General features: G+C 40.5%; 1 protein-coding gene across 4 annotated transcripts in view; it reads left to right on the top strand.

Annotated features, from left to right (window-relative positions):
* Positions 1 to 4,566: 4,566 nt before the first annotated feature.
* Positions 4,567 to 13,823, top strand: part of LOC138735872 (double-strand-break repair protein rad21 homolog) — an 84,778-nt gene continuing 75,521 nt past the window's right edge. For 2 of the 4 annotated variants that reach the window (XM_069884413.1, XM_069884412.1), the window contains exon 1: positions 4,767 to 5,010. In XM_069884413.1, coding sequence (XP_069740514.1) covers positions 4,958 to 5,010 — 53 coding nt within the window. In that variant the 5' untranslated portion in view covers positions 4,767 to 4,957. The other 2 variants (XM_069884416.1, XM_069884414.1) reach the window with 2 other exon arrangements.

Below are 13,823 nucleotides of genomic sequence, written 5' to 3'. Positions count from 1 at the left end.
CCTACTGCCCCATTCTCTCCCCACTCACGAAATCAACCCTCACACTGTTGGGCAGCCGGCGTGGACTGTCCCCACACTGTGGGGACTGATTTTGGGAGTGAGGAGAAGGGGGCTGTGATATGCTGGTGTAACCCATCATATGATGCTCAATGGAAAAATATTGAGACGATACTTTCCATCCCCATAAAAGCAATTTTGACTGATAACAACCTACAAAGATACATAAATAGTATTTATAACCCATGGGTGAAAATGACTCTTAAAATATGGAAAAATACCACAAAAGAATATATATTGCAATTCTTAAATGGTGGGCATATGACTTGGATTTCACACCAAATAAATTGGATGCTAGATTTAAGGACTGGATAGCTAAAGGAATAACAGTTCTTTGTAATATAATGAAAGAAGGAAAATTATTCAGTTTTGAAATGCTTAAAGAGAAACAAATTAGAAAAACAAAATTTTTATCGGTATTTGAAGATGCAACATTATGTTAATATGAAAGTTAAAAAATGTAACCAAGGCAAGTACATATTTGTTTGAACTGTTTAGAAAAACATATAATTCAGATAATGGTAGTAAAATAATTTCAAATAGATATAAGGGTCTGTCAAATATTAAAACACACTTGACTTCATACATTAAAACAAAATGGGAAAAGGAAGGAGGGATAACTATATTTGAGGAAGAATGGAGAATAATATGAAGGTATCAATGGCAATGACCAGTTCACAAAAATGGAGAGAGTTTGGGTGGAAAAACCTGATATTTTATTACACCCTCTGAGAAATCCCATTATGATAGTAACCTCCCTGTTTGCTGGAGAAATTGTGAAAATCAAAATGCAAACCATTGTCTTATTTTTTGGGACTGCCCTGTTGTCAAAGATTATTGGATTGGGATGCACAATGCCCCACAAGACATTTTTAAATGTGAAATACCTTTAATAAATGTGTAAGACCATATATTTTTTATATATAACTCAAGAATGGTTGAAAAGAGATAAATATTTAATGAATATGCTGCTGGTAGCTGGTAAAAAGACTCACAGGAGACCACAACTTTAAACGCATGGAAGGAAATTATAATGGATATTTATAAAATGGAGAAGATAACAGTATCTGTTAATCATAAGTTGGAACAATTTGATTCATACTGTGAAAAATGTTTAACTGCATATTACTTCATAGGCCTGACTTTATTCTTACAAATCAACGATTATACTGAAAAAAAACCATTCCCTACTTGTACTTGTTCTGTCTTCCTCTTCTCTCTATGAGTGTATTCCTTAGATAAGTATTTTATGTGGAAAATCATGGCAAATATGAATATATGATATATATGTTTAATATCTAAGATATATCTTATGCAGATGTTTGTTTAAACTTCAGTAAAAAATAAATAAGGTACAAAATTGTTATAAATTACATTTGTAAAATAATAAATAAATTAGTTCAAATAGAAGAAAAGAGTGAGGTAGTGTCTATGGTTCATTGTCCGTTCAGAAATCTGATGGTGGAGGGGAAGAAGCCGTTTTTGTAAATTTGGGTGTTCATCTTCAGGCTCCTGTACCTCCTTCCTGATGGTAGCAGTGACAAAAGGGCATGGTCTACAGACTTTTTTTGAGACACCACCTGTTGTAGATGTCCTTAATGGAGTGAAGACTGATGCCCATGATGGCACTGGATGAGTTCACAACCCTCTGTACTATTTTCCTGTCCTGTGCTTTGGCACCTCCATACCAGACAGTGATACAACCAGTCAGAATGCTCTCCATGGTACCCCTGAGGAGATTTGCAAGAGATTTTGGTGACATACCAAATCTCCTCAAAATCCTAACCAAGTATAGTCCCTGGTAAGCCTTCGTGTTTGCATCGATATGGAGGCCCCTGGATAGATCTTCAGAGATGTTGATCTCCAGGAACTTGAAGTTCTTTACCCTCTCCATTGATGAGCCATCTAGTTGATGATGAAGTCCTGTAATATTTCTCTGTTATTTTAAATAGCTTATATTTGCAAAGAAAATTGAATCCTTCTTTTGTTATTTTGTATTTTATTTTGTCTCAGTTCCTCGTAATTTTTCCCAGTTCCATTATATCTCCAATACCAAATATATTAGGAATGGAAAATCTGAAGTAATAACAAAGTGCTAGAAATATTCAACATGGAAAGAGAATATTTATTAAATGCATCAACATTGCAATGGAAAGTCATCAATTTCAAACATTAAGTCTGTTTCTTAACAAACCCCATCTAACCAGCTCAGTATTGTGGGCATGTTTTTGTTTCTTTATTTTGATTTAATCTTCATTCAGCTATTATAAACACAACAATCCCAGCCTACTCAATCTTCTTTTATAGATACAATTTTCTTGTCTTAGTAATATTCTCGTAAATCTTCCTTTGTTTCTCTTTAGTAGTAATACATCTCTGATGCAATATGGTGCCAAAAATATAAACACTATCTAACACTGGTTAATATACAGTATATCTTGGGAAGGAATAAGGTTGTAGATGTTCAATCAGCTGGACAAAGTATTAGATCTATCTGTAACATTACATATTAATGCTCCCTCTCTACTTCAACAACTTCCAAATTGCTAATGCACTCTATGCTCCTGAATGCTAAAATGTTAAATGGACTGACAGAGACTGATTTGGCCCAAGGATTTAATAAACTGATTGTGTATGCTCAAGGAGTCAGAGAACAGAACAAGCCCTTTGTCTCAATTCACCAATGCAGAGCAAGGTGGCATTCTGGGCTAGTCTAATTTGAGATCATAAGACATAGGAGCAGAGTAGGCCATTTGGCCCATTGAGTCCACTCTGCCATTCCATCATGAGTTGATCCATTCTCCCACTCAGCCCTTCTCCCTTGTCTTCTCCCCATAACCTTGATATCCTGACTATTCAGAAACCTATCAATACCTATAAATACACCCAATGGTCTGGCCTCCACATCTGACAGTGGCAACAAATTCCAGAGGTTTGCCACTAGAGAAATTTCTCGATTTTATGGCAAATTTTGCTAAAATAAGGCCCATAACCTCTTAAATCCTTCCTACGCACATAATTGTCTAAATGCTTTTGAATATTCTCAGTCCCCTACTGGCCCTGTTTCATCCTTCCAGCCTTTCTTCATGATACTGGCCTTCTCCTCCTTCCATGATCAGTATTAATGAAGCGTTTCAGCCTGAAACATTAATAATCCACTTTCCCCTCATGAGGCTTGAACTGCTGAGTTACTCCAGCTGTTTCTTTTTGGACACTAACCCTCTAAATTCTTTTCCAATGCAAGTTGGCTTCCCATTTAAATGAAGGGAGCCAGGGTGGACCCCTCTAGCTATGGAGAAATAAGGCTGACGATTATGTGGCACTTTAGGAGTACATCTCCAGGAGATATGAGACATCAGATCTTCCTGCAACTGATCCCCGCTACATTCCCCTGGGTTGCTGTTCATAGGCTCTTCATGGGCAAACTTTCTTAAAAATGAATTTTGAAACATTTAACAAGAGGGAATTTATAATACAAATATAAATTAACTTTTAAGGCCACCAATAATCAATTTTGGTTTTAATTAGCACATTAACTATGGTTTTGGAGGTATGAGGATCTAGTTGAGGAGGGCTGGGGATCTAGTTGAGGAGGGCTGGTTTTGGAGGGCTGGGGTTCTAGTTGAGGAGGACTAGTTTTGGAGGGCTGGGGATCTAGTTGAGGAGGGCTGGGGATCTAGTTGAGGAGGGCTGGTGATCTAGTTGAGGAGGGCTGGTGATCTAGTTGAGGAGGGCTGGGGATCTAGAGGAGGGTTGGGGATCTAGTTGAGGAGGGCTGGTTTTGGAGGGCTGGGGATCTAGTTGAGGAGGGCTGGTTTTGAAGGGATGGGGATCTAGTTGAGGAGGGTTGATTTTGGAGGGCTGGGGATCTAGTTGAGGAGGGCTGGGGATCTAGTTGAGGAGGGCTGGGGATCTAGTTGAGGAGGGCTGGGGATCTAGTTGAGGAGGGCTGGGGATCTAGTTGAGGAGGGCTGGGGATCTAGTTGAGGAGGGCTGGTGATCTAGTTCAGGAGGGCTGGTTTTGGAGGGCTGGGGATCTAGAGGAGGGCTGGGGGTCCAGTCAAGGAGGGCTGGGGATCTAGTTGAGGAGGGCTGGTTTTGAAGGGATGGGGATCTAGTTGAGGAGCGTTGATTTTGGAGGGATGGGATCTAGTTGAGGAGGGCTGGGGATCTAGTTGAGGAGGGCTGGGGATCTAGTTGAGGAGGGCTGGTGATCTAGTTCAGGAGGGCTGGTTTTGGAGGGCTGGGGATCTAGAGGAGGGCTGGGGGTCCAGTCAAGGAGGGCTGGGGATCTAGTTGAGGAGGGCTGGTTTTGAAGGGATGGGGATCTAGTTGAGGAGCGTTGATTTTGGAGGGATGGGATCTAGTTGAGGAGGGCTGGGGATCTAGTTGAGGAGGGCTGGTTTTGGAGGGATCTGCTTTGAGGAAGGGATGGATTTGGCGGGAGGGGGATCCCGTGTGGAGTGCAGTCATTTTGGCGGGACATCCGGTTTGAGCGGGAGACACTCGGCCTCGCACCAGCCGTAAGCTCCGCTCCAACCGCCGCCCCGCGCGCCCTCCATCCATTGGCAACGGACACCGCGTGCCGCCCTACCCATCTCGCGAGACCCGCCATTTCCCGTGCAGGTAGGAGGGGTGGGGCTCCGCGCACCGGTGTTCGGCTCCTCTCGCGGCGTCGGAGGGTGCAGGCATGTAAGTGAGCCGCGGCCGGCGTGGGTGCATCCGGTCACTGCAGCTGGGCCTCAGCCTTTTCACTGTCAACGGGTGCTAGGCTGCATTTGCCCAGCCAAGAGCCAGACACAGCCGGTGGAATGTGCTCCCACCGCACGCTGATAGATACACTCGGGAGACGGACGATGCAACGGTGCAGCCTCTGCACCTTGCCCCGCGGCGTTGGCGCATGGTCGTCGAACCCGCGCCAATTCCGCTAAGTAACATGCAATCGGGGCCGGGGTGGGTGCAATGTTTTTGTTGAACCCCTGTCCTGAACCCACTTTCATCCAAACGTTGCATCAGATAAAGAGGGCGCCAGCCTTTCTTGCAAGGGATAAATAACGAAAGTCTGCAGACACTGTGACTGAATTAAAGCACAAGGCTGGAGAAACTCAGCTGGTCAAAACAGTGTATATGGCAAAGATAAGGATGCATAACCAATGTTTCGGGTTTGAGCCCTTCATCAGGCTCCCCAACAAAATGGAAGGGGAAGGATCATGGTCCCAAAGGCAGGCAGTAATAAGTGGGTGAGGGAGGGAGGGATGGCTCTGATTGGAGAGGGCAGGGGGTAAAGAGCTAGAGGAATAGGTAAAGGAGGGAGACTGGAGAGTAGGTTAACAGAAACCGGAGCAGTTGAGGTGGGGTTTGCAGGCCGCTGTGGCTTTTGGGTTGTCTGGGGTTTGTATGCCAAGTGTCCTGGACTGCAAAGGTGTGAGCACTTCAACATCTTAGCTGCCCTCGCCCCCTCCCCCCTCTGCAGATGGCACCACAAATTGGGCTGCACGGTGTCTGCAGAGTCCAACTGTGCAACACCAGTGCATCAGCCTCACTGACACTTCTGAATCTTTACTTCATTATATTCTTTCTTTTCTTCTTTGGCTTGGCTTCGCGGACGAAGATTTATGGAGGGGTATGTCCACGTCTGCTGCAGGCTCGTTGGTGACTGACAAGTCCGATGCGGGACAGGCAGGCACGGTTGCAAGGGAAAATTGGTTGGTTGGGGTTGGGTGTTGGGTTTTTCCTCCTTTGTCTTATATCAGTGAGGTGGGCTCTAGAATGGCTCGTACAAAGATCAGGAAACTTCTTAATGATCGGTTTCACTTGAAACCTCTGAAACGACAATTTTCTTAGATGTGCTTCACATCTCAAGCTTATAATCTCAAAATTGTTTTGGAGCAAGGATTATTTTTGAAACGCCCTACACATTTAAGTAAATATATAAACAGTTTTTTAAACTAATTCTTAAACAACCCTTGATATAAATGTATATTTTGTGAGGTTACTTGAGTATTGAGACCAGGTGCAATTCTTCAAGTGAGATGGGATCTCATGTAGAGCAGACATTACAAGTTAAATTCAATAATGCATTGGCCCATTGTTTGGATCATTCAGCATGAGCCTCATTGCCTGATGATTCAGGCAGTCCCTTTGTTTCCCTGGAGCCCTGGTTCCCCTGCTGCCTTTGACTATTTGGGACCCTGATTTCCTTGCCCCCAAAGACAATTGTCCCTATTTCCACACTCTGACACATTGGGTTCCCTGTCCCCTACTTCCTCTAACGCACTGGGGTCCATGTTCCTGTGCTCCCTCCAACACACTGGGGCCCCTGTTCCTCTACTCCCTCTGACATACTGAGATCTATGTTCCCTTACTCCCTCTGACCCACTGAGGTCCCTTTTCCCCTACTCCCTCTGACACACTGAGGTCCCTGTTCTCCTATTCCCTTTGACATACTGGGGTCACTGTTCCCGTACTCCTGACACACTGAGGTCCCTGTTCCCCTATTCCCTCTGACACACTGGCACCCATTTTCTAATGCTCCCTCTGGCACTCTGTTGACCTGTTCCCAAAATCCCTCTGACACGCTGGGGCCCCTGTTCCCGGACTCCTTCCGATGCAGTTGTTCCCCTTTTCCCATGCTGCTTTTGACATTCTGGGATCCATGTTCCTGTGCTCTTTTCCATGCTTCCTCTGGCACAATGAGCCCTGTCACACATACTCCCTCTGATACAGTGGTGCCACATTTCCTGTGTTCCCTTTGACTTATTGGGACCCCTGTTCCATGCTCCGTCTGATGCACTTTGGCCTCAGTTCTCACTCCCCCTCTGACCTCTGTTCCAATTGTCCTTACAAATTCACCATGGCCCTTTTTCTTCCACTTCCTCTAAATAAAAATAATCACAGTATTAAATTATATTTAAAAATATTCAGACACATTGTGGTAACAGGCCCTTTTGGCCCACAAACCCATGCTTGTATTCATCCCAATACACCCAATTAATCGACAAACTGCAGTACTTTTTTTTGAACGGTGGGAAGAAACCGGAGCACCCAGAGGAAACCCATGCAGACATGGAGAGACAGCGCCAGATTTTAACCCCAGCTGCTGACGCTGTAACAGTGTTGTACTAACCACTAACTGCTGGATTAAAAGGAAGTAATTTCCAGTAATTCCAGAAAATCTACAAGTTTCACCATCAATGTCCCAAGCATGCTGGATTAGCAGAGTTCTACTCTCCTAGGGTTATCATCACATGCAACGGAAGGAACCTTTATCAATGCAGCATTCTCATGAGTCCTCCATTGAGTACCAGCTTGGTTTTGCCCAAATGACTGTATGGCAACATAGGCCAATTAAAATGAGGAAAAAAAGTGTCGCATGCTAAGGGATAAGCAAATTTTGAAATAGAAATGGTTGTTTGTATTTTTTTGGATAAAATTGAATAAAGTTTAAAAGAAAGTTGATAAATACTCAAAATAACAATTACCTGTATACAGCAGGCTCAAAGTTTAAGGACGCAGGACATGTAATTTGAACTTTCTAAAGTTTTTACTATTTTGCCACAAACGAGCCTGCAGCTGACGTGGACTTTTTACCCCCTCCATAAATTTTCGTCCGCGAAGCCAAGCCAAAGAAAGAAAAAAATTGAAGGTAGTATTTTGAAAGTAACATATTACACAGGGTAACGTCAAGAATAATGTATTGGAATATCAAGAAAATATTATAGATCTGATTTGATTAAGCAAGATTAATCTTTCCTCATCTTTCTTTCCTTTATCACTTTATTCCCTTCCTTTTGTGTAACACCCTCTTTTTCTTTTCTCCTTTCTTCTCTAACGTCCACTTGTTCCTTTCTTCTTTTGCCCTTCCTTGGTTCAGTTATACCATGGCCCTTTGGGCCCTCTAAATATGTTAAACTTGAATTATTTGTCCGAGTTCTCCACATGCAACGCTGCTGGCAAAAGCTTTAGGACTTAGATCGTGTTTAGTTGCACATAGTTAAAGGCTGAGTATTGCCTTTTTAAATTGATGTTTTTAAAAAATATAGACACACAGCATGGTAACATGCCCTTCTGGCTATATAAACCCATGCTGCCCAAATATGCCATTTTACCTACTACTCATGTATGTTTTGGAGGGTGGGAGGAAACTGGAGCACTTGGAGGAAATCCACACGTGACACGAGGAGAATGTACAAATTTACAGACTGTGCTGGATTTGAACCCGTGGCGTTGAAATAGCATCATACTAACCACTATGCTAACTGCTGCCTTGAAATGATATTTGAGGGTCAGAAATTTATTGTATTTTAACAACTAGTGATGCTTTGTGCAATACATTGCTTTGTAATGCAGGCTTAGAAGTACACAATACTCAGGTACTTTGCTACTGCCACTGATGCTATGATTTAGTTCTCACATTTAGCAGTCATGGGGGAAAGTTAATGCAAACTGAACAACTGAAGGAAAAATTGAAGAGATGTAAATATTTTCAATATATTAAGTCAAGTTTATTGTCATCTGATTGTACAAGTACAACCCGATAAAACAACATTCTCCAATGCTCAGTCCAAAACATACAGACCACAACAAGACTTAATACACATACAGGCAAACAAAACATATGCAGGACAAGTATGTACAAATAAATAAATAAGCAGACATTTTGTTTTGAATAAATATTGTTATATTAAATATTATAACCATCTAGAGCAGGGTTTTCCAACCAGGGGTGCAAGATAGCATTCCTGTTTTTTTGTTTATATTAAGGGAACCGTCCTATATATTCAAGATAAAAATATCGATTTTTAAAAAAGTCCAAATTAAAGATGGGGATGTCCTCTTTTTTCTCTATTCAATAGAATGAGATTCTCTATGAATTTTAGCGCGTTTCAACGCTTTTAAATGGCATTGCCCTATAACTTTTTTTTAATTGGGACATTTAAAATAGGGACCAAACTTCTTGTTTCGTGTTTTGCAGCGAATTACGTTCGATTTTTATTTCTTATTATTTATTTGTGTTATGTAAATTATTAAGTGACCCTTCATTATATCAACAAATGAATGATGATTATGTGCAGTTTGGTTTCACTTGCACCGGAACAACTGAGGATCTGGAAAAACCCCAGTGCATTCTTGGTGATGCTGTCTTTTCAAATGCAAATTTGAAGCCATCTAAGCTGCAGGAACACTTCAACAACCAGCACGGTGGAGCAGATGTTGCAGGCCATGATGTTGGATCATTGAAAGCTAAAAGGAGCCGCTTTGATTCTCGAACAACCCTTCCAAAATTAGGTTTTATATCTGCTGACAATCCACTGCTGATGGCTTCATACCACATGGCATATAAAGTAGCCAAATCCAAGAAGGCCCATACAATTGCAGAAGAGGTGATAAAACCGTGTGCATTAGAAATGGCAACAATTGTTCTGGGAAAAGAAGCCTCAAGCAAGCTTAAATTAGTGTCGTTATCAAATAATGTTATTCAGAGCCGAATTGTTGATTTGAGTTTGGACATTTTGGACCAAATTAGGCTAGTCCCTTGAAAATCTCTCTCCAGTTGGACGAAACAACTGATGTTGCAAATTGCAGTCAGCTCATCGCATTAGTGAGGTATGTCCATGATGGTGTCATAATGGAAGATTTCCTGTTCTGTGAAGATCTGAAAACAACCACAAAAGGAAAAGATGTCTTCCAGTGTGTGAAGGACTTCTTTGTGAAATATGACTTAGATATCAAAATTATTGGTTCTGTGTGTACCGACGGTGCCCCTGCTATGCTGGGAAATAAATCAGGATTTTTTGCACTGATGAAACAAGAGATTCTCCACTTGCAAGGTACCCACTGTTTTCTTCATCGACATGCTTTGGCATCAAAAACATTGCCTCCAAAGTTGAAAAAGGTCCTTGACACTTCTGTGAAGACCATCAACTGGATTAAGGGCCGTGCTCTGAACCACTGCCTCTTCAAGTTGCTTTGTGAAGATTTTGGAAGTGAGCATTCAGTTTTGGTTTTCCACATGGAAGTCCGCTGGCTGTCACGTGGGAGAGCTTTAATGCACTTCTTTGAACTGCGAGAAGTCAAAGCTTTTCTGAAGGAACATGACTATGATCTGCCCGGAGAAATAGAATCACAAGAATTCAACCAAACGCTAGCCTATTTGAGTGATATTTTCACGTATGAATGACCTGAGTGTATATCTATTCAAGGAAAAACATAAACATATTGAAATGCTGTGAAAAGTTAAATGCTTTCAAAGAAAATTTACATCTTTGGAGTCGATGAGTTAAAAGAGGGAATCTTTCAAATTTTCCATCACTCGAAGAAATGGTTGATGACGATGAGTCCCTAATTCCAAGTGTGTGTGAAGAAATTGTGGATCATTTGGAAATACTATCAAAGTCATTTGATGGATATTTTGGAGGAGGAGAACTGGAAACTTCTGAAGAATGGATTATAAATCCATACTCCTTCAATTTGGATAATATGTCAGATGATGAAGAGCTAAAGGAAGATCTTATTGAACTGCGTACAAATCGTGTTCTTGAAATGCAGTTTGAAAACAAAACTTTGGAACAATATTGGTGTTCGGCAATGGACACGTTTCCAAGACTTTGTGAAAAAGCATTAACTGTGCTCATCCCATTAGCGACGACATACTTATGTGAGTCTGGATTTAGAGCCCTTTTGTCATCAAGACAAAATCTAGAAATCGCTTGGGTGCACAGGCAGACATGCGGGTTGGTATCAGCAATAAGGTGCCACGTTTAGAAAAATTCTTAAGCAATAAACAGGAACAAAAGAGTCATTAAATTTAAATTGGTTTATGAACATTTGAACATTAGTTCTTTAATTTTTTTTTAAAGAAATTTCATGCATGGATGAAAATTTAATTTTTTTGTAGGGTTTATGCAACTTTTAATTTGTTGTAATATTTTTTCTTTTCCATAGGTTTCATTTTTGTTTATATATTATTAAAAATTGATTATACAAATTTGTTTTGTTCACCTTCACCTTTATTCTTAAATAAATTATTACTTTAAGGGGTGCGAGAACATATTAAAATTTTTTAGGGGTGCGGGGCATAAAAAAGGTTGGGAACCACTGATCTAGAGTCATAGATTCATACAGAACAGAACCAGTCCCTTCGGCCCACTCCGTCCATGCCAATCAAAAAGTATCTTTCTGTACTAATCTCTTTTTCATTCTTTTTATTAATCATATTATAGGTAAACAATACATGAGGAGAATAGGAGTACATAATTAAGAAAGAAAAAAAATCACTATATGACATCATATGATATTACATATTTAATTACACCACAATTAACAAATATGTTCTCATCTCCTCAAACTGAAATCTTCAAAAAAATAAAATAAAATTATATAAAACCCCACCTAATCTAAGAAAATTAAAAAAAAAGACTGGGCAGTCTATCCTGAGAATTTATTAATAAAAATTAATCACCTGTTCTTCACCAACAAAGAGAAAATAAATAAAATTAAATATAGTCCGGAAGGGAAAATAATTATACTAAGTGTTTCTGTACTAATCTCATTTACCACTCTTGTTCCAGAGCCACCTGTGCCTTAGCAATTTAAGTACTCATTTAGATTCTTTTAAAGGGTTGTGAGACTCATTGTTTCCACCATCCTCTCGGCAGTGCATTCCAACTTCCAACCACTATGCATGGAAAAACAATCTTTCTGAAATCTCCTCTAACCTCTTACTCCTGACCTCTTGTTTATGCCTTCTGCTGATGGGTGGCACAGGATTAAATTTCACTTACCATTTTTCTGCCTAACTGACCTGCATTCTGTTGTGGATGCAAGCAGGTGTGGTACGCAAGCCTGTGTATGATGTCATAACTTGTACAGGCAGGAAACTATTTTTAGATTAGTAATAAAGAATGAATGAAGCACCACGTTTCCGTTTGCTAGTGTATTTCTAGAATACACAACAGATTGGGGATGAGGATTGAAACGAACTTACTCTATGCTCCGAACATCAGAGAGAAGATTTAAAGAGTAAACGCAAGGCTACCACAGCAGTGAGCCCCACAGGCTCAAACAAAGGGAACAAAGGAAGAGGAAAAGAAGTGGGAAAAACAACTTAAAATTGTGGAAAGCCATTTGGAGAGTATAAGGACTCAGAAGACTGGTATGACTACATTGAGAGATTCAATATGTACTGTCTTGCCCACAATATAACAGATACACCAGTTTTAAAAAGGAAACAAACACTGTTTATAAATGAAGTGGGAAGAAAGATATTTAAACTGATGAAGTCCCTTTTATTGCAAGTGCTAGGTCTTATGAAGATGTGTGTGGTATTAGGGGAACACCTATTCTCCAAACCAGTAATAATTGCAGAATGATACTAATTTTATTCCAGAAAACAAAAAGCAATCAAACCTGTAAGCGAATATTTGGCTGAATTACATAGAGTGGCAGAAAGTTGTGAGTTAGGGGAGGTCTTGCATGAAACATTAAAGGACAGGTTGGTCTTGGGTTTGGCTGACCGCAATGCCCAACACATTTGCTAATTAAGAATGATTTAGACATTAAGTATGCATATGCTACAGTGTTGAATTTTAAAAAGGCCACCCAAAATATGGATATCATACAAGGAGAGCCATCTGGAGTGGGGTTAGTGACAAAATTAAATCGACAAGAATGCTTCCGTTGAGGGAAAACCAACCACACCCCTGATAATTTACTTCAAAAAGGCCAAATGCTACTTATGTGACGAGGAAGGACACATCAAGTCCAGTTGTCAAAGGAGAAAAAAATAAGCCAAAAAAGAAAAAAAAACCCAGAAACCAAGATCAACAAACAGTAGTCCAAAGTGAAAATGTGGAAGAGAAGGATGAAATCTCTAGTGGCGAATCTAATGACTCGAAGGAGGAAAAGGCAATCCTTAGTGTGGGGATAAGAAATATGAAATTTATGTCGAGGTTAAAATCAACAAGCCTCTTTGGATGTTGGACACCGGAGCGTCTGTGACTCTAATGCCAAAAAATGTGAAAGCACGACTATTACCTGACCTTACTATGAAACAGTCCGACATGGTGATGTAAACAGTCACGGGTGAAAGTCAAGGTGCTTGGTAAATGCAGACGTTGAATATAAAGGAAAGATTGTGAAAGATTTACCCCTCATCATTGTTGACACAAAGGGACATGCATCGTTTGGAAGGAATTAGTTATCGTATATCCAAATTGATTGGATGGAAATTGGATCAGTGCTGAAGATGTATACGGAGAATGAACCAAAATCAAAGCTGAGACAAGTACTTAAGAAATATCAAATGATTTTTGGAAAAGACTTGGGGAAAATCAAAGGAGTCCAGGCAAAGTGACAATTGAAACCTGGAGCTGAACCAAAGTTCTGTAAGCCAAGGACGGTACTTTTGCAATAAAAGGAAAGATTGAATCAGAACGCAACAGATTGGAAATTGAAGGAATAATTGAAAAATTTCAATATAGTGATTTGGCAGCTCCCATTGTGCCAGTTCGAACACCCAGTGAACAAATTCAAATTTGTGATGATTACAAAATCACCATTAATCAAGCTCTGCAAATAACTGAACATCCCATGCCGAGAGTGGAGGAGTTATTCCAATCTCTAAATGATGGCAGGAAGTTCATGAAACTGGATTTATTACAGGTGTATCAGCAAATCAAATTGGATGAAGCATCAAAAAAATATGTGGCAATCAATACTCACTTGGGGTTATTCACGTATACTGGAATGCCATATGGAATATCAGC

This window comes from Narcine bancroftii, chromosome 6, assembly GCF_036971445.1.
Source record: "Narcine bancroftii isolate sNarBan1 chromosome 6, sNarBan1.hap1, whole genome shotgun sequence".
In the NCBI taxonomy this organism is placed as follows: Eukaryota; Metazoa; Chordata; class Chondrichthyes; order Torpediniformes; family Narcinidae; genus Narcine; species Narcine bancroftii.
The sequence above is the reverse complement of the archived record's forward strand: the minus strand, read 5'-3'. Positions and strand labels throughout refer to the sequence as shown.